This window comes from Ambystoma mexicanum, chromosome 10 (assembly GCF_040938575.1).
Source record: "Ambystoma mexicanum isolate Mex_15411 chromosome 10, UKY_AmexF1_1, whole genome shotgun sequence".
NCBI classification, from domain to species: domain Eukaryota; kingdom Metazoa; phylum Chordata; class Amphibia; order Caudata; family Ambystomatidae; genus Ambystoma; species Ambystoma mexicanum.
In genome coordinates, this window is record NC_090932.1 from 1,140,505,137 (window position 1) to 1,140,526,267 (window position 21,131).

The window sequence follows — 21,131 nt, forward strand, 5'->3', positions numbered from 1 at the left end:
CAAACCCCCCAACCCCAACTCAGCACACACACTCTCAAGCATGCACCCATACAGACCAGAACCCCCCACCCCCCCAAATCAGCATACAAACTAGCAAGCATGCACACATACAGACCCTGCATCTCAACATACACTGCACTTACACTCCAAAACAAACATTCATGCACCCCCGACACCCCCACCCCCTCATCTCAACATACACAAAACAAACATTCAAAACCAAACATTCATACACATCCGACACCTCCCCAACCCCTCATCTCAACATACACAAAACAAACATTCAAAACCAAACATTCATGCACAACCGGACCCCCCACCCCCGCATCTCAACATACACAAAAAAAACATTCAAAACCAAACATTCATGCACAACCGGACCCCCCACCCCCGCATCTCAACATACACAAAACAAACATTCAAAACCAAAAGTTCATGCACAACCGGACCCCCCACCCCCGCATCTCAACATACACAAAAAAAAACATTCAAAACCAAACATTCATGCACAACCGGACCCCCCACCCCCGCATCTCAACATACACAAAAAAAAACATTCAAAACCAAAAGTTCATGCACAACCGGACCCCCCCACCGCCGCATCTCAACATACACAAAACAAACATTCAAAACCAAACATTCATGCACAACCGGACCCCCCACCCCCGCATCTCAACATACACAAAAAAAAACATTCAAAACCAAAAGTTCATGCACAACCGGACCCCCCCACCCCCGCATCTCAACATACACAAAACAAACATTCAAAACCAAACATTCATGCACAACCGGACCCCCCACCCCCGCATCTCAACATACACAAAACAAACATTCAAAACCAAACATTCCTGCACAACCGGACCCCCCACCCCCGCATCTCAACATACACAAAAAAAACCATTCAAAACCAAACATTCATGCACATCCGACACCTCCCCGCCCCCCGCATCTCAACATACACAAAACAAACATTGAAAACCAAACATTCATGCACATCCGACAACCCCCCACAAGGGGGGTTAAACCCTTAACGCCAGGGTCCTAATGAGGGCCAATGAGTGGAATGTTGCAACAAAGAAATTACTACCATCTTTACACACACACACACACGCACCCACACACATCCTTCAGAATAAGGTAGTCCAATCAGACAACACGCCTCCTATCAATGGGCACAAGAGCAAATTGTTCCCATAATAAACAATTTAAGATACCATGTTTTATTTGTCTAGTTATTGTATTATATCTGTATTGCTCTTTTACCCAAAGTGTTGCACAATTACAAATAACGGCACAAAAAATGTGTAAACAGAATGGATGCATACAATACAGCCGTTACCAATCTTCAAAATGAAATGGAGCTAATGAACCGAAGACAAGGCTGGCAGAAAATGTTCTTTTAAACGTGATTTAAATTGTAATAAAGTAGAAGAAAGAAGAATATCAGGGGGTAAAGTATTCCATAATGTGTGGGCCAGAAGTGGAAATGAACAAAAATAAGGTGGTGGGCCAGGAGGTCGTTGGAGTAGAATGTGGCAGACGAGAAGGTTAAAATAAAGAAATGAACCCCGAAAGAGAAGCAGTTGCAAGTCCATGTTTTCATTTGAATACAATACATTAAAAAATGAAATTTGAATCCGCATGGAATAGTTAACCAACGAAAATGAGCCAAATAAAATGAGATACGAAAGGTGTCAGTTAAATTAAACAAAATCCTGACAGTGAATGGAAAATAGATTGAAATGGAAGACGGGCATATTTAGGTAAACCAACCTATATAAAGAACAATGATAATTTAAGCGAGACAATACTGAAGCCAAAAGTAAAGTTTTTGTTGGAGAAAAGTCAATAGATGATGAATATTTGTAATATTAGAGTTGGAACTGACATATACAAGTAACTGACAAAATGTGACGTTGCACATTAAAAGCTGTATCAAATATAAAACCTACATTTCGTGTTGTTGAATACAATTCTAATTTGAAAGGTGGAAAGGAAATAGAACTAGGGCATGGGGTTATGCTCGAAAAAAACAAAATGTCTATTTATCTGTATTTATTTAACTGTAAATAATGGGTGTCTGCCCACGATTCGACCGCTGATAAACAATGAGACAATTGTTGATGCAGGGAGTCCATAAAAGTAGGAAAGGAAAGAAAAGGTGTGTGTCATCACCATAGAAAAGTGTGTGACAACCATAAGACGACATAAGGGAAGTAAGTGGGATAGCATATGACATAAAAAAGAAAGGGGCATGAACAGGGCCTTGTGGGCCACCACAGGATAAAGCCAGTTAAAGAGAAAAGGAACCTTTCCAGGAAACAGGAAAAGAGCATTGAATCAAGTAGTGCCTGATTTACATCATACCCTCTATGCCAGAGCATAACCTCCAACCCAAAGGCAATCTAAATGCCCTCCTGAGGCTATGGCAGGTTTTGTGGCAGAGAATAGTGTGGTACCAGAAGCAAGGCTCTAGAGAAAGTAGGATCTCTGTGCTTCAGAGCAGGCAAAACGACTACTGCCGAGCACCTGACAGGCTTACTATTGGACAGAAATATTGTGAGGGACTACCTCTGGGTGAATCAATGTATCAATTGATATGCTATGGCATTTATAGCGTGCCTATACACAAGTGTTTCAAGGTGCAACGAGGCGGGGGGTGGCAAAGGGAGGACGGACAATGATCCTACTAGGCCAGGTGTCATATAGATCACACAAGTGCGTGGAAAAGATGATAACAATAAATAGGTTAACAGCCAGCATGTGGCAAGTGCATGGGTAAGTGCGGGCATCTTGTGTCAAGGGCTGGTAGGGGGACTGTAGGGATACAGAAACAGTCCCCAAGTGCGGGGGTTGCCAGATGGGCAATGCAGGTGTGTGACGCTGACGGGGGAAGGACCTGGGCCCGAGATCAGAGAGTGTCCAGGTAGCCAGTGCAGTTCCGGTTACAGCCAGGAGGTCAGCAGAGGAGAGAAGGAGAAAAAGCAGAAGCAAAGAGAAAGGTTTTGAAGTGCTTCCGGAACCGGAGATGGTTCTCCTTAAGGTTAAGGGAGGCAGGGAGGGTGTTCCAGAGGGAGGCACCAGCCGAAGAAAGAGATCTACCACCAACTCGTTGCTTGGAGAAGCGACTGACCCTGAAGGAGTTGGAGGCAGATGAGCGAAGAGCTTGAGAAGGAAGATATTCAGGAAGAGAGAGTTGAAGGTATTGAGGCCCCAGGCCCCAGAAGGCCTTGTGAAAGATTCAGAGGGTTTTGAACTTAATCCTCGCAGCCACTGGGAGCCAGTGCAGAGATTTCAGTCCTGGAGAGATATAATCCCTGGGCTTGAGGCCAAGGACAAGTTTCGCAGTCCTGTTATGGATAAGTTGCAGAGGGCAGAGAGTAGAAGCAGGCAGATTTAGAAAGAGGCTGTTACAACAGTCCAGCCTACAGAGAACCAGAGCTATGGAGAGAGTGAGCTTCGGGGGGAAGGAGAGGAAAGGAAGAATACCTCTGAGGAGGTGCAGCTGGTAGTGTGACTTCTTAGAGACGTCAGAGATGTGAGGAGAGAAGGAGAGTGTGGAGTCGAGGATGACCCTGAGGTTTTTAGCCTTGCAGGTGGGAGCAGAAAGAGGGCCAAGATAGGCTGGCCAGAGAGCTACGGGGAAGGAGGGAGCGGGTGTGCCGATGAGCAGATATCAGTCTTACTGGCATTAAGGCACACCACTCCTTGATAGCAGACAGACAGTCAGAGATGAGTGAAGGAGAGGAGGAGGCCGAGGGTAGCCTGAAAATGAGCTGGGTGTCATCTGCATAGCACTGAAAGTGGGGCATAGAGTGGCGATGCGGTGGGCCAGGAGTGCCAGGTATTGTTTGAACAGCCAGGGAGAGAGGTTAGATCCCTGGTGGACACCACAGGTAGAGAAAACGATAGCAGAGAGGAAGGACCCAATTTGGACCTGGGAGGGTCGTCGGAGAGGAAAGAAGTCAGCCACCCCAGAGCCTGACCAGTGATACCCAGGTTATCACGGAGACGGTTGAGCAGGATGGCATGGTTGACAGTGTCAAAGGGAGAAGAGAGATCAAACAAGATGAGCACACCACGGGTGTTAGAGTCAAGGTTGGAGAGCAGATCTACACGGATGTTCAGGAGAGCAGTTTCCGTGCTTCTGGCAGCTCTGAAGCCAGACTGATGATCATGAAGACAACCAACAGATTCAGTGTGGAGATTAAGCTGGGCGATGGCCAGTTTCTCCAGGCGCTTGCCCAATGCCCAGGAAGGGAGTGATGGAGATATTCATATTATCATTCTATGCATGATAAACATTAGATGCTAACAATATCTTCCCTACACAGTTTTATCACTAAAAAACAAGTGTTTGCACTTGGGACATATCATCTTTTATACTCCTACATAGAAATGTATTAATAATGCTCTCATTCCATAGGTTAGCATTTATGTATTTATTCTCTTGTAGACATAATACATGTGCATTAGGAATAGAAGAGTCAAATAATATACAGTCCCTAATATTAGCCATAAAGTGGTTGAGTAGATGCTCAGCATCCTACTCTTCTATTCACTTAGAAAATGTTAAAGCTACCTACAACCAATCAACAATGTGTGTGTTGCCGTTGTGGCCCAGTAAACCTTAAAATCATACTAACAATTGTGATCCTTTGTTTGGAAAGCCTGGGGGTAGGTGAGGTTATACAGCTCTACCTCTGGATAACCTATTAGGTGTAAAGGGTTCAAAACTCTGTCAAAAAGTCAATGAACTCCATGGGCCGTTCATAATGAACAAGAAGAACCTGAAAAGTGGTCTGTAGCAATCTATCAAAAAGATTACAGCTAAAGAAATGTAAATAGTCCTGTAAGGATTCCTCTTGCCCTTACTCTGTGAAAAACAAGAAAGAGCAGTACCATTTATCCCAAGTGAGGATAAAGAATGTATATGTCTAAGTGGCAAAGGTAGCAGGAACATCAAGAAGTACAAGAATGGAAAACATTTTAAGACAATGAGCCTGCAAAATACAATCAGATTCTACTAATATTGCAGTTTCTATGGAATAACCTGCCCAGAAACCAGATTGTAATGCCAATAGTTATTATAATTAAGATACGCAGATAATATGCCTTTCATGCCCTGCGAGGATTGCGGACATGGCCTTTAACGGCCTGCCAGCCCGAGCAAAGGCAGACTAGGCCTTTGCTTGGGCCTCAGCTCGGGCTGTCCGCTGTTAGGCCTAGTCTTCCCTCCTGGCAGGGCATGAAAGCCATTCCCACCCTGCGTTTCGTCCGGGATGCAAATGGCTTTCACAATTTTTCAACGGAAAATCTGTGCAGCTAGCGCAGCCGATCTCCCGATGCAAATATGAAAAGAAAAGATGGCCGCCATAGACATGAAAAAGGAACTCAGCCATCTTTTTTTTTTCATTTTTCATCAGCCAGACGGGAGGAGTTCTGTGACTGGAGTGCAATGCTCTGGTCCCGCAGGTAAGTTGAGGGGGTGGGGAGGCAAAAGAGACAGACTTCCTGTTGCTTCTGCGGAATTAATAAAAAAGGACAAAAAAAGCACCACCCAGGGAAGCGCCTCTGGTGGCTGGGACAGCGTGCAGTGATTGTGTATTCTCACTGCTGTTCCAGCAACCTGATTGGCTGGGCGCCCTTCCCTGGATGCGAATTGAAAATGAACAATTCCTTCTAGTTGTTTAGATAACTAGGGAATAAAAGATTATAGAGTGATAATTACAGGAGTTAGAAAGTTCAGAATTGGGACTTTTCAGTAAACAAATAGCAGTGGCATGCTTGAAATAAGTTGGGAAATAACGTAACCAAATTGAAGAGCTATATGGCCAAGATCCAATGGAACAGCTGAGATGCTAAGGATCATACGCTGACACACAATGCATATCAATTCAGCAAGCAATTTGCGAAGTATCCAGGCATTATCAAAAAACACCACATGGCAGGATTCACAGATGCCCCTTGGAACTGATGCTCCGAAGTAAAGACCATGGTGAATGTCCATGAAAGCATGATGAGGGCATGTAGACATACACAAATGATCATGAATACAAAATGAAGTCAAAATATTACACAGTTTAGAATAGCAATATTTAACATAATTAATATTGATTGATTGATTTGGTATTTATTATGCACCTGTACACAAGTGTTTCAAGGTGCAGGCGGGGGGGAACAAAGGGAGGACAAGACAAACGATCTTACTAGGCTTAGTATCATTTAGATTGTGCAAGTGCGCAACAAGAAGTGCAGGGGGGGTACAGAGAGAAGTGCATCCAGAGCAGCAGGGCTCTGAGTTAAGTGCAAGGAAGGCTGGGACTACAGAGGGCAATCCCAGCTCAGGAGCGGAAGGTAAACAGGTGGCAGTGTAAGGTGGGCCAGGTGGCAAGTGCAGGGGGACTGGTCGGGGGGCCTGGTGTCCTGTAAGACTCAGAGGACACCCAGCAGCCAGTCAGCAGACAGAGCTGGAGCAAGGGTAGGTTAGGAGGGGAGAGGGAGCGAGAAAGAAGATGAGAAAAGGAAGGTCTTGAGAAACGTCCGGAACATAAGTGATCCGGCTCAAGGCAGAGAGAGGCAGGGAGGCCATTCGAGAGGGAGGCACCTGCAGAGGAGAGAGATCTACCCCCCATTCTATGCTTGGAGAAGCAACTCACTGAAAGAGAATTAGAAGTATATGAGCGGGGGCTCATGGAGGAAGGTACTTAGGAAGAGAGAGTTGAAGGTAGTGAGGGCAATGGCCCCAGAAAGCCTTGTGGATGATGCAGAGGGTCTTAAACTTGATCCTTGCAGCCACCGGGAGCCAGTGGAGGGATTTCAGGGCAGCAGAGATGCAGTCTCTGGGCTTGAGGCCAAGGATAAGCCTTGCGGTCCTGTTCTGGATGAGTTGAAGAGGGCGAGGAGTAGATTTAGGCAGATTGAGAAAGAGGCTGTTGCAGTAGTTCCTCAATGGAACTCTTCCTAATGAGGTTCAGACTCTACCTGCTAGCAATAGAAGGAGCCCCCCCAAAGTCTTTCACCCTCCTAGCCAAACAAACCGCACCAGCCACCTCTCTTGCAGTTTATCCTCAGGACCAGATGCTGGCCTCAGGCTGTCACTGTTAAAAATATGGTTATAACTTCTACTTCCATGTCCCTGGTATATGTTCCCACGTTCATCTTTTCACCACCTAGAATATGTCACTCAATCAAACAATACTCTTAAGTAAAGGCACTTTATCTCAGGACTGCCTTTGGTCTCTGTCATGACCTTTTTTTGAAAGTAATTTCTCTTTCAAAGCACAACTGTTCCTTCACTTCAATAAACATGAAATACAAATTTGCTGGGGGAGAGTGAGAGTACTGAATTTTTGGAATACTTTCCATTGCTGAATGTATGGGTTTTGCGTGAGAAGGAGTTGTCACAGAGAAGAGTGATATTTTAGCAGTGGATACCATGTGGTTAGTGCAGGTGGTGAGAAAGCAATCAGCTAGATATGGCAATGCTAGAGGCTGTTGAGAGGATTTGTGTTGGAATCCTTGAAAAATTATCCATTCCTTAGAGCTGGGCAGGTTAAGGGTATGGATAATGAGCCTGCAGACGCTTTCCCTAGCTTGCAGTGGTGGAGGTTCCGCGTGTTGGCTTCAGGTGTGCATAACCGTCTAATTGAAAAGGAATGGGACAGCCTACACACATGGAGAGTGCTGAATCATAGCGAAATCGTTGGTGCCATTAAACATGAAGAACTATAGGAAGGTTCTGGAACGTTTGTATTTAGAGGCTCAATAGACACAAAAAAAACGCTTTCGATAATTAAGAAGAAGAAGAAGAAGACACAATAGGGAAGGCTGAGCTGTGGACTGGTAAAGGGAAGAAGCGGTGAGATTTTCATCTGATATGATGGAAAGAAGTGTTGTTTTAAAACCTACACATTTATCAGAAAATCGAGCTATATAACATCAGCGGGAGGAATGGGGAAGAGAATATAAAAAGACAGGGATATGAAGAGATGGGAAGCCAGGAGGAATTCTATTAGCTAAGACTGTTAAGAGACATGCTGGCATGGTGGAGTGAGGTGCGGGCATTAGCTTGAGAGAAAGGGTAGTTCAGGATTCCGATTATTATGTCTCTGTAATTCTAGAGTATCGCAACTGCAGAAGATGCACAAAAAGTTGGGGATTCAATTGGAAATCAAAACGGGCAAAATCAGCAGTTTTGTCCCTTATACAGGCATTCGCAAAACATTAGGCAAACACTGCCATCACACCCTCAGGCAGTTAACCCATTCACCATTTCCCAGGTTTGCAGTCCAGGTCGGGCAGAGGGGGTTCTGGGTTGAGCCAGGATGGGTGAAGGGACTTGGTTGAGTTAGGCTGGGTCTCCATGTGCTGGAATGAGATGGGAGGTTCTTTAGGAGAGCTTGAGTTGGGGAGTTTGCCGGGTGAGCTATGGTTGGAAGGGGCATTTGCGGAAGGGGGTGGGTGGGCAATGTGGATCCTGGGGTGTGATTGGGTTTGCTGAGGTAAACGCGGGATTGCTGGATTGAACATGGGTTTGCTTGGGTGAACTAGGTAGTATGGGTTTATTGGGGATTGCTAGGGTGAGATGTGGGTATTCCTGAGTGAGTTAGGGTGGGTAGATTTGCTGGGGTGCAATAGGTTCTTTCTCAGGTTAGCTTTGGTGTGTGCGCGAGCTCTGGATTTGCTGGCGTACCTAGGGTGAGCAGATGGGAGATTGCTGGGGTCAGCTTGTGTGCTTGAGGTTGCTGCAGTGAGCTATGTGGGTGAGGTTTAAGGCTGTGAACTATGCATGTGTTCTGTTCAGCTAGGGTGGATTGGTAGTTTGAACATGGGTGGAAGAGTGAACGGATTGCTGGGATGAGCTCAATTGAAAGGAGTAGTGGATGGGTAGACATGTGGTAAAGTTGAGCTGGTGTGGGGGGCTCTGGAGGGTTTGGTTGGGTGAGGATCATGGTGGGGTGGGTGGAGTGCTGCGGTCGGCTCAGTTGTAGCAGTAGGGTAAGGTTAGGTAATAGGGTGAGGATGAGTGGGTAAGTGGAGGAGTGAGGTAGCGGATGAAGTTGAGTAGGTGCGTGCGTTTCATTGAATGGGTGATTGGGTGGGGTGTGGTGAGGTGGATGGGGTGGGTTATGTGTGGGAGGTGGTGCAGTGGGTAGAGTTGTCGGGTGAGCTTGGGTGTAGGGACATCAAGTGTTGGGGTAAGGTGGTGATGTGAGGTTGGGTGGGTTTTGATTGTGGGCTGATGTGGTGGGGTGAGATTAGGTTGGTGGTGTTCTGGGGTGTGGTTGGGTGCGTGCAGTGAGGTGGTGGGATAAGTGTGGCATAGGTGGAGTTATGTGGTGGGGAAAGTGAATGGGTGTTTTGGGTGGAGTTTCAGTGGTGATGCGATCGTGTTAGGTAGGTGGTGATGGTGGATGAGCTTGGGTGGGTGAGGTTGGATTGGTGGAAGAGGAGAGGTGGTGAGGTTGGGTGCTGGGAGGGGTGGTGTAGTAATGTGGTGAGGTGGACTGAGTTGGTTGGGTTATGATGGGTGGTGGGTGATTTGGGAATAAAGAGGTTGTGGGCAAGGCTGTATCAGCGGTTAGTTTGGGCTAGGTGAATCAATGATGTGAGCTTTGGGTGGTGGGTGATGTGAGCTTTGGGTGGTGGGTGATGTGAGGGTGAGTGATGCAGTGTGGTTTGCCTGGTGGTGTTGTTGGGTGAGGTGGTGAGGGGGCATGGATGGTCGGTGTGAGGTGGTGGGTTGACGGTGGGTGGTATGGCTGGAGTGATGGAAGGTGGTGGTCAATTTGGGTTTGGAGGGGTGAGGAAGGGTGGGTGCTGTGGACTTGTGCTGCAGGGTGAGGTTGTGTGTGTACTGTGGGTGTGTACTATGGGTGGGGTGATTTGGGTAATTAGTTCGTTTTACTGTGTGGGGTGATGTGAGGAGCTGGGGAAAGGATCTGAGGTGGGATGGCTCAACAAGCAGGGTGGGGGGAGAAATAGGATCATGGCAGTGGAGGGGGAGGGACTTGCTTTTGGGCATATCGTGCTGAACTCCCATCCGTTTCTCAGGTGTCTGCGAGTAATCAACCACTGTACTGCCTGACACAAACAAGTCTAAACTAACACTAACAATAGTTAGATACTACACACTAAGATGACTGCTTAGCTAGACATTGCAGTTCACCGAAAAACACACAGGATCTACATCTGCTTCCAACATGCCAATCAACCCTCTCCATACATAGCAAGGCTTCTGGCTCTGATCACAGTGGTGCTTTGCAGCAATTAAGTGAGCCAAACCCAAAAACAGAGGAGAACTCCAAAGAAAGAGAGAACATTTTTTTCTGAGAAAATATAAAATGAGTCAAAGGAGGAATACAGTTTGGATTACACCCAGGAGCTATAGAAGGGCTTATGCCCAGTATTGACATTTCAAAAGTGGAAAATACTCGAGTAATTAGCTTCAGGTCAGGCACCGGTCTAGGACGATGGATCAGGCATTAAGCAATGAGCTCTCGTGGTTGGCTTTGCTGTTTTGCACAAAGACCTGTGCGGGATATAGATCATTTACATCAGAAAGCGAGAAGCGATGGTGGGTCCGTTTTGAAAACAGAGATTTAGGGCCCGATTCATGCAATAATTGCCCGGTTCAATGTGAATTCGCACTGCTGCAAAGTGACTGCACTGCCAACACAAACCCGTATTCATGGAACCATGCAAAGGGTATTTTTTCATTGCAAAGTCCGGGCAAAGTCATTTTGTATTGCTAAAATGACTATGCGCTGACTTTGCCCGGACTTTGCACTGCAAAAATACACTTTGCAGGGTTCCATGAATCAGGGTTTGTGTCGGCAGTGAAAAGTCATTTTTCAGCAGTGCAAATTCACTTTGAAACGGGCAAATATTCCATGAATCGGGCCCTTAATGTCAAGACAACAAAGTGAAAATGGGCAAGTCGGGCAGATAGAGAAAGGGGATTTAAACAGAAAAAAAGACAGAGAAAGACAGAGAAAGGAGACTTGATCAATATACGGAACGAGACAGAGAGCAGAGACCTGCTGGTTTAGTCCCTGAGTTGCACATGGATACGAACAGAACAAACAGGTTGTACTTTTCCAAGGTAACATGTCTCACCGCCTCCTGTAGGCGTTATCCAGGAACTTGAGGGACGTGTTGGACATTGGGTTCCGGGCCTGTCTTATCAGCCAGTGTTTATCCTAAAAAACAAAGACACATCATCACAGTTACACCTCAGGCAGAAGCTCCCCCTGCACCAGGGACTGGGCTACGGAAGCCAGGGTCGCCACACAGGGTTGCCAGATCGGAATACCATTTTTATTACTGCTATTTCTGACTTATCCAGGACATGGGTGTACGCAAGTCATAATAAACCAGTTGTAAGATATCTCAGATCCCGACTCGACAAAAATGTAAGAGCCCCCTACTGATAAGCCCAAAAAAACGGTTCCATGGAAACCATCGTTGTTTTGCTATTGTCACCCTGGGTGGGACGGCTATGCCCAGACGTGGGTCCCATCCCTGCTGGGCCTGGAGACCCAAGATACTCCTCACTGATGATGCCCAACAAAACATGTCTGGGGATGTTTGTGGTCTCGTGCAGAATGGATGTGACCAAGCAGTTTGGGCTGGACTGCCCCTTTGGGGGTGGCACCAAGCCTGATTTGCATATGGTCTTTCCACTTTTGTAATGGCTTGGCAGGCGAAGAACGATGGCCTGGAGGGTTGCCCAGAGCAGTGCCAGAGTTTATAATGTATTCCAAGCCTTCCAGCTATCACCTCCTTTGTTTGTTTTGCTATAAGCATTTGCATATCAATCTGGCCTCGGCCACAAGGACAGCCCACTACGGGAATTCTGACCAATGCTCATGAGAACCACAACTCTAACAACTACCCTGGACACGTTTTTCTGTCTTGCTGGGCGTCATCAGTGAGGTGTGGTTGCGGTGTGGTGTCTCTCTAGTTACATAGAGCAAGGGGTCCACATTTGGAGTACCCTTCGTGATTAGTTAAACTACATTTTAACATCTGCCAAAAACGTGGCAGCCGATTTACTGACATTTTGGCGATAACTGTCCTTGTGGGCGGGACCATAGCGATATGTAAATTAATATTTCACCTCTGGTATAGTATAGAGCGCTATAACTTGAATGAAGACCAGAACACATTATCTGCCTCTCTCATTCTAAGTACAGGGTCTCTCTGACTTTTGGCAAAGACAGCCTGATACACTTGTAGGCCAGGGGAGGAATTGGGCCGGAACAAGACAGATAGGCAAAAACTGTCTTGCAAGAAGACCATTCGGTGTAGACTCGAGGCCCAAACCCCCACCAAGTTGAGGAAGCTCTGTCTTCAGAACCGAACGCAGTGTCTCAATGCGTGCAGGTGAGCAGAGGATGGTTTAACAGACTGCATCTGAAAGTCATTGTCGACAGCCCAAACTTAAATAATGAAGCTGTCCAGAGCTGTATATATGTCTCATGCTTTGCACACATGTTACTGTCCAGTGTGACCATTCTGACAGAGGAAATGAGTACCATAATAATTAAGTGTGCATTGCATGCTCAGAAGGAATGCACGTTTGAATTACTTGCACATACATGTTTGATAAATTGATGGTCATTCTTATGTTCCCACAATGCACTTTGTTTTTATGCACAGCAGCCAGTATCCTTTATTCAGGGCACGCCCATAATTTGACACTTAGCTCTGCCCCTCAGTCACGACCACACCACTGACAATACGGCCCCTATCCCACCCACACCGCCAACATTCCGCCCCCTTCAGCCTACCGCCTGAAGGGTTTGGGGGAAGGGGTTGGACTTCCCCCCAGTAAATGTTCTCCATTTTATCACTGGAACATATGAGAGTGAAATGTTCAATCCTCAACACCTGTGATCTCGTTGGTGGGTTCAGAGTGGGAAAATCTATTCCTGCGCTGCGCCATTTTGTCTTCAGCCCGGGTTTTACAGCATTGTGTGATGCAGCGCTGCTGAGACCGGGGCGGGTGGGGGGGGGGCGTGTGCAGGGGGTATGCAGGTGCACTGCCCTGGGGCTCAGAGTTCCCTGTCGGGTCCAGCCAGGACAAAAATCGTTTTCCTGCTCATTTGCCGGCGGCGGGGTCCGTCAAGGGCTGTCACTCAGGTTGCTTGAGCGTGATGGAACATTCTCGAAAGGTATTTAGGTATGTTGTATAGTGCACGGAACTGACTCAACGCGTCATAGAGGGACATAATTGGGAGAAAATGGCTGGCCTGTGCAGGCTTTAAACTAAATACACACACAAGCTGTGATGGGCTGTCAGAAAGAATTAGCAGTTGCATTTCTCACAAATTTCCTTAGTCATAAAATAATGATCTGTTTTTAGAATTCCTCTGACCTCAAGGCAAGGGGAGGCGTTTACAAACGGGTGTATTTGTATATTACTGGACAATGCATACACGTTGTGTTAAAAATGGGCTGGGACTTATCTGGAGCTGCGTCTTGTGGGGCCATTTCTGCCATCACATGAGACAATGCTCTATTGTCTTTTGAAAGCCATGTGGCGGTCCTGATAATCTAAACGCTACTGTCGGTTCTTGTCAGCTCTCATCAGATTGTTTCTGAAAGCACTGAATGACCCAGTTGAAGCCTCCATCTCTGAAATACCTCTGGCGCCACCTGTCGGCCTTGAGAATACATTCCCAGCCAAACTACGCTGCCTCGGTTTCGGACATAATCGGCCACACCGCCTACCCTGCTTCCCGGACCAATAGTCTCTTTTCTAGCCCCTAGATCCCTACTCCTAACCCTCTGAACAACCCTGACTTGTCGCCCCGCTGCTCCCCAGAATGTGTATTTTTCGTATTTGTCCAGGTTTTTCCCCATCGCACCCTCTGTACTGGAAAACTGAAAGCTCCCTAGACCTACACATCTCTCTCCTGCACGCCCACTCTCCAAAGCGATATTCTCTCTCACGGCTTATCTGTCCCAAATCCTGTTGCCTCGCCATCCTACTAACATATCATTGTGAGTAATATCAGTGTTTTTTCCTACACTAGTCACCGAATCAACTGGCCTTTAATGGGCCTCGAGTTGACCAGAACTTTAAGTGGGCTGGGGCTAGCCAGGCCCCAGCCCTGTCAGTCTACAAAAATTACCCATGAGCCAGAGCTCTGCAGTGCTCCCCAACTGACTCCACTACCAGATTTCTTTCAACATAGCAATGTAAATAAAACGATTATCGCCAGTAGGTGCCACTATCAGAAATTTTTAAAATCACAATATCAGTTAAAGACATTTGGAGTTAGCTTGTTTTCTAACATGTGAGGGAAATTATAAGATAATTCATTGTTTGATGTTTGCAACACATTGTATTGAAAGTATTATCATTGCAACAATTTTAATTAGTCGAGAGGCATCATGAATTTCTGTCAAAAGAATGGCCGATCTATTTTGGTTTGAAGTGCTATTATATATTTGAGTAAATTCATTTTGATCAATATTTGTACAGCACTTGAATTATATGCAAATACATTTTTAAAGTAGAATTTATTCCCTTTCATTGCTCACATGTAAGGGTCGGTTAGGTCATTCCTTTATAAACATAGGCCCCATATCTTTTAAAGGTATATTAGCTACTTGGGATTTGAGGCTGAGCCAGACCCATTTTAGGTCCCGTGCCCAAGTTTTGCATCGCAATGTGTTAGAGCCCCCAGCCCCCGCCCTCCCCGATTGCTAATCCCACTTAAAGCACCGGCCTCGACCCGCTGGACCACCAGTCCCTTGGCCTCACCTTTCCATTTACGTCGAAGCTCCCACCGCGAGGGGCCTGGGTGGTATTGTAGGTGTTATCATACTGGGGGGCGGCAGTCCACGGAGAGTGCGGTGCTGGAGGGCAAAGCATCACCAAGAATGGAGCTCGCGAAACCTTCTTCAGGAAATCAAGCGTCCGGTTGGCCTTAGAAAAAGAGAATTGACACTGGGACTAGAAAGAACTGGAAACATTCCCACCCAGTTATTGGCACGAGAGATGACCGACAGATCAATGCACAATGTGGCCACCCTATCCAAGCCACTTCAGTCAGTCTTCCATTGACTTGGCAATGCTGCCTCGCTAGCTTCGTCAACATGTAGCCTCATACTTTGTGTTCTCCATCGCTTTACAGACCACCATAGCACCCAAATGACCCAGCCCTGGCTTCGAGAGTCCCATTCAAAGATGCACTGGTCCACTTCAGCACAGCATTGGATCATCTTGACTGAAACCCAGACCCCAAACGGGGGAGGGACTGGTGGCATCTTTGCTCAGGACTTCCACTGCCCTCATTCTCACACATGTTGGAGGATCTTAGATGAACTCACAATGACATCGGTCAGGTAGTCCTTTTCGTAGCTGTCCCCGTGGATCTCCTCCCGGCCATTGCTGGACAAGGTGTAGTTATAGTATCGGGAATTCCCCACCTGTCGGAAAACAAAGCTATGATTTATAAAATTAATTCGATCACATGGTTTGCTAGTTTTAAATACCACCAATCCCTAACTTTCCCATGATTCATACAGCCAATATACACTAAACTCTTTAATGCTTGTTGCGTGCTGTCCACTGTGGCACACGCCATCAATCCACATTAGAAAGACGGCCACTTCACAGATTTTTAAAATTCTATTAAAACAACTACTGAAGCGTCGGCACTGGCTAGTGGCCGTGGGGGGGAAAAGGGGGTGAATGGAGGGAGTGGTTGAAATCACTGTATAATGAACAAGGTGTTCTGATGAAAATGGTGTTGTTGTCACCCTGCTTTATTTTAAAATAAACATATTCATACACAATATTTTCATTCTTTTTATGCTGCGCAATGAATGAAATGGAGCACAATTAGCAGGATTCATCTGAATAGCTGTTTTATTTAGTTGTTCTATGTATTGTGTTGTTTTTGTCATGTTACTTATTGTCTTGGGACTATATGTATTTTCGAGAGTGCTGTAAAACTGTTTTTTTCCTGGTAATGAGTTGCGTTCAATAAATAATGTTCTATTACTGACTACTTAGGCCCCCCAAAGACCTAGACCATATAGAAAGCACAGGGATAGTCCATACAAGAAGTTCCCTCTCTTACCTTGGCATTCCAAGCCCCGGAAAAAGGAAGCGAATGAAAGTGTCATTAGTACTTGGGAGTAGAGCTGCAGCCAATGTTGATGCTCGGATCGCAGATATTACCTCACAGGAAAGGCTGTTGGCTGCTCTAGCGCCACCGGCCGCCCACACACCGCTTTGCTTCACCGTGTCTCCCATCTTCGGCTCACATATCAAATCAATCCACGATTATCTTCTTCAATAGGGATGACCCTAAATACTACCGCCCTATTGCCCTTCTGGATGTTGTCGGGAACATTTTGGCCTCGTTGTAGTTGTCGCGCCTCAGTGAGTGGCAAATTGGGTCAAACCGTCGCAACTGCTTCCAGACGGGATTGGTCTGGGGATTGGGTACCAGACCTGATCTCTATTCTTATTGCTTTTGTTGATCTCGTTGTGGCTTTTGACAGTGTAAACAAAGCTAGGCTATGGGGAACATTGGATAGCTGGGAATGCCCTACCAACCTCTGGCAACAGCTGGAGGCCCATCATGTGGGGACCTCTTTGTGGATTAGGCTGAATGCAGAGGAAACCCCAACATATAGGGGGCTCATGCAGGGCTGTCCCCTAGCTCCAGCCCTGTTTAACCTTTGCCTCTCTGGTCAAAATGCTTCCCTCCCAGATTTGGAGACACTACAATAAACTACCTACTATACGCTGATGACCTCGTCCCAATAGACCAAACGGTGATCGGTCTTCAAAGACTGTCTAGAAAATTAGAGTAATATATTGGGGAAAATGAGCTCTAAATAAATACTGGTAAAACTAAAATTCTGTTATTGGAAAAACAGTGTAGGAAAATAACTCGTCTTGTTTGGTGGTTGGGTACGAGTCAGATTGAACAGGTGACGGAATTGAAATATGTGGGTGTCTCCATTACTATGAGTAGGTGGGAGGCCCGCTCAATAAAGGCACTTAAGGATAAGGTTAAATTGCTGGCAAGACAGGCAAGGCTATTGTGTAAATAATCTTGTCGAATTTCACTGATTCCTTTAGTAGAATTGTACAGGTTTATGGCCACTGCTATTTTAACTTATGGTGCAGAACCCTTACTTTGTATCTCGGATGGGCTGCGGCCGCTGATTAAAGGTATGTTTTGGAAGAGGGTTTTACATCTGCCCATGGCCACGCCCATCCAAGTTATTAGGCGAGAGTTGGGCTTGATATCACTGAAAGCTAAGGTTGCGTGGCGCACAGTGGCACTCTATAGGAAATGTATCCTAAAGGATGCCCACTGATTTTTGTAATTAGGAAGAATTAAATAAACAGGGGACTTGGCAGATTATTGCCCCAATGGGTAAACATGTGTAAAGCTCTGCTTAAGATTCTTACTTCCGAGGAGCCAAACACGTTCAAGCAATTCCATCAATTGGTCTTTGACCCAGGGGCATTTGGCTCACTCCCCAACTACTTGCGAAAATTCCCTAACAGTTATTTTAGATCTAAGTTTATGAGGATCCGTGTTAATCTAATGCAAACAAAGGAAGTTATGTCAGTGAGATCAAAGATTAGGCCTAAAGTGGTAGAATGGGACTATTGCGAAGTACCAGGATCTGTAGGAAATTTGAAACACATTCTGCTATTTTGTCCAGCTTGGACGACTTTGAGGTCGATTCATTTTAAGCATTTCTTGGACTCACTAAGCACTTTATCCACTGATGAATGGTGGACCCTTTTATTGAGTGGGGACAATACTCGATTAGTTTTAGCTACGGTAGGTATTGTTTTTAGAGATTATACTAACCTCGTGTACAATTGTGTAAGGTGTTATCTGTATTATGAATTTGACGTCTGTCTTTAATTTTATGGGATTTGAGGTATACTTACATGAATTGGTTTTAATGTAACTTGTGGATTTTGGAAATATGGGTTTTGAATTGTAAAATGCAAAAAAGGTTTATAATTAAACAAATGTTTCAAATAAAAAAAAGAAAATGTAATCTTTCTCTCCTTTCTTAGCAGGGGCGTGTGCAGGGAGTGTCCAGGGGTGGCACGTACTACCCCTGGGATCTTATTGGCCACCCAATTATCCTAAACTATCATCATTACGTCATGGCATAAATCACTGCCCCACGTAGGCCACCCAAGTCAAAAGAAGCCACTGTTTCCCAGCTCACCATCTGCATCGCCACTGCCTCCCGAACGCGAATCATTCCTTTAGGCCAGGCTGCCTCTGCCATATACATGTAGACGATCTTCGCTGTCGTTTTAAAAGGTTGTTGGCAGGAAAAATGGCTTGTGGTCTTCAGCACTCTGAACTTTTTCATGAATGCCTTGTTTGGAAGGACATATTGGGATGGTAACAGCCTGCCACTCTTGCTGACGGCCTTTGCTACGCTCAGCTATAAAGATCGGCAATGGGCTGTTACCTCCCGGTACGGCTCCCAAATACAGCTTTATCTCCGGAGTCAAAAAGATCCCTTGGTAGTCAGTGCTGGAAATTGACATTGTTAACTGTGGCATCACAGTAAGGCTGGGGTGATGGAGGGAGGTTAGGAAGGCGGGGGTTGTAAGTTAGGGGAGGGGATAGCTCAGGAGATTTTTCTCAGATCCCCGGAACCCTAGAAACAGTGTTTCCTATAATCTTGCAAGCAAATCAGAAAAGGTGCACATCTTCACAAAGCTGTACTTGAATATTGTCTGCCGAGTACAATCCTGACAGGAATGTTCACAAGCTCTCTAGTTCAATTCCCAGTCCCGGGAGCAAAAGTCGATCGATTACATTAATGGGCACAAATAGTTTTGCCGTATCCGAGATCTGGGGAGACATTTTTTGCCGGTTTTGGGATACTGCAAAATCCAGCCCAATGACCAACACCTTTGCTAGCTCAGCATTTAATTTCCCCGAAATTACAAACACAATTTAGGAATTTCCCCATCCATGGGTGGCTGGGAAAGGGCGCAAAGGCTCAATTGCCCCCCCCCCCCAAAGTTGGTAGAGCTGTTGCTGTCTTGGCAAGGGCTGTAATATGTACAAAAAAGAATTTAAAAAAGTGGAAATCCTTCAGAATCCACCATGCTTTGAAAGAACTGCACAAAGCAAGGCATAAGCGTCCAGTGTGTAAATGGGGTACATTCAAGTTGATTTCAACAATTTTGCCATTGTGCCTCGGTGGCCTCCACAGTGAGGGAGAGGTGGAAGAGATTAGGTGGCAGGCGCATGTTCATACCACCTACAGGCAATGATGTGAATGACAGACTCTGTGAACCTGGAAGGTAATGTGGCCAATACACGGATGACCTGTTATGATCCTCAGGAACTTATCATGATTCCTTGTATCTGAGCAACTACGTATCCATGTTCTAGTAGTGTGTCTTCTGTTTCACCCTATAAAAAGGCTTCCCCGTGTTGTGATCAATTTCTCGACCACTTGGGGTCATTACAAAAAGAGATGAATAGCACCCATGGATGTTACTATATGATGGTTAAAGTAACCGCTGTTGGATTGGTTGTGGAGTTGACTTTCGGGCACAGTTGGTAAACACACGCAGAAAGATGCACAGATCAGGTATTACTCATCAGTAGACTACTAAATGTGCCTGTGACCATTTTTCATTGTGTTGTCCAAAAAATGTGTATGTGAACAACAAAGACACAAATACAAATCTTACAACATATACACATATGTAGATACGCAGTTGCACGAACACCCAGATAAATCCCTCAATATATTCTTTACACAGACATAAATATACTCAACACATAACCTCAGTTGCACAAGCACAGACACACACACGCCACCTTCCTCAGACACAAATAAATATCATAGGTGAAACTCCCTTGTCCATCACCATTTCCCAGGGGACTGCCCTCGCAGTCTCCTCTGCCTCCATGAATTCAAGTATGCAGCCAATTTTTCAAGGAAGTGCAACTTCGTAGCACAATGAAAGCCAAGCCCTCTTGGCGCCTTTAGCTTTGCATTGACCAAGCACAGACGCCAGTGCCACAATGACCAGCAAATCCCTAACCACAGTTCCTTGACATGTCTGTCAGAGGCTGACTGGCAAAACAAGGTGCTATACTGCCTACGTGTGAGCTAAGGCAACGGAAGTTGATGAGAGGCAGGAATAGGTCGGGTGTGATGGACCCCTGAATGGGCTGGGTGGCAAGGAAGAGCTGACTGAGGGATATGTGCAAGAGAACGGGTTGAGTGCGAGGGAAGGGGATTCGGTTAAGGGTTAAGGGACGGTGCAAAAGGAGAATTGAGGTCTGAAAGTTAATTGTGAGGGAAGGGGGTAAATGGCATTGATGACCAGGAGCAAGGAAAGGACGCTGGCGGGCAGAAATAGGCAAGGAAAATAGAGTATATGACGAAGAGGTACAAATCTGAAATGCTAGTTAAGCAGCTGGAATGACTGTTCCTGAGATCTGTGCCTCATCTGCAAGCCATTGCATCTGATTATGGGGATGCTGTAGCCCCTTTCTTTATGATGATAAAGTGATGCATACTTGCTTTTTGAATGTGTGTTTCTATTAAAATGTCTCCTATATTTTGTCAGGTTGCTTTGTCATGTTACTTGGTGCTTTGACAGCCATATCTATTGAACAGTGTGAAAGTTAGATTTCAAGAACAATGTATTAGCTTAGTATTGAATACCACATTTTGCAGAAGACACTTGGTTGGTTCTCATATTGAAGATGAAATAGGGGAAGAGGAAGTCCCCTTGCCCTCTAAATAATAAGCTGTGGAAGTAGGAACTGAGGGCTCAACTGCCGCCTTCTGTGGTTCACACGTTATGTGATCCTGAGAAAAATCACTTTACCTCACGGTACCGTACTTTCCCTAACAATCCAAATTATGGTCACTCAGCAGTGAGTTCGCTCTGTGTGCTGCAGGGAAATCTCACTCATATGGGTTTAAAATCTATATTGTTACTCCATAAATAATTATAATGTTAAACATGTATATGATGCAGACTGATGGAGAGGCGGGATGACCGGGGTGGGCCTTGTATTGTGGGGCGGCAGGATGCTAAGTTGGTGTACTATATTGGAGGGATGGAAGTCGCA

General features: G+C 45.8%; 1 protein-coding gene across 1 annotated transcript in view; it reads right to left on the reverse strand.

The window, feature by feature from the left end:
* LOC138492090 (N-acetylglucosamine-6-sulfatase-like) overlaps positions 1-21,131 on the reverse strand; it is a 248,993-nt gene that overhangs the window by 78,295 nt on the left and 149,567 nt on the right. Inside the window, exons 5-7 of the mRNA XM_069619057.1 lie at positions 15,349-15,447; positions 14,780-14,944; positions 11,122-11,204 (exon numbers count right to left, since the gene is read on the reverse strand). Coding sequence (XP_069475158.1) covers positions 11,122-11,204; positions 14,780-14,944; positions 15,349-15,447 — 347 coding nt within the window. The remainder of the gene's footprint in view (positions 1-11,121; positions 11,205-14,779; positions 14,945-15,348; positions 15,448-21,131) is intronic.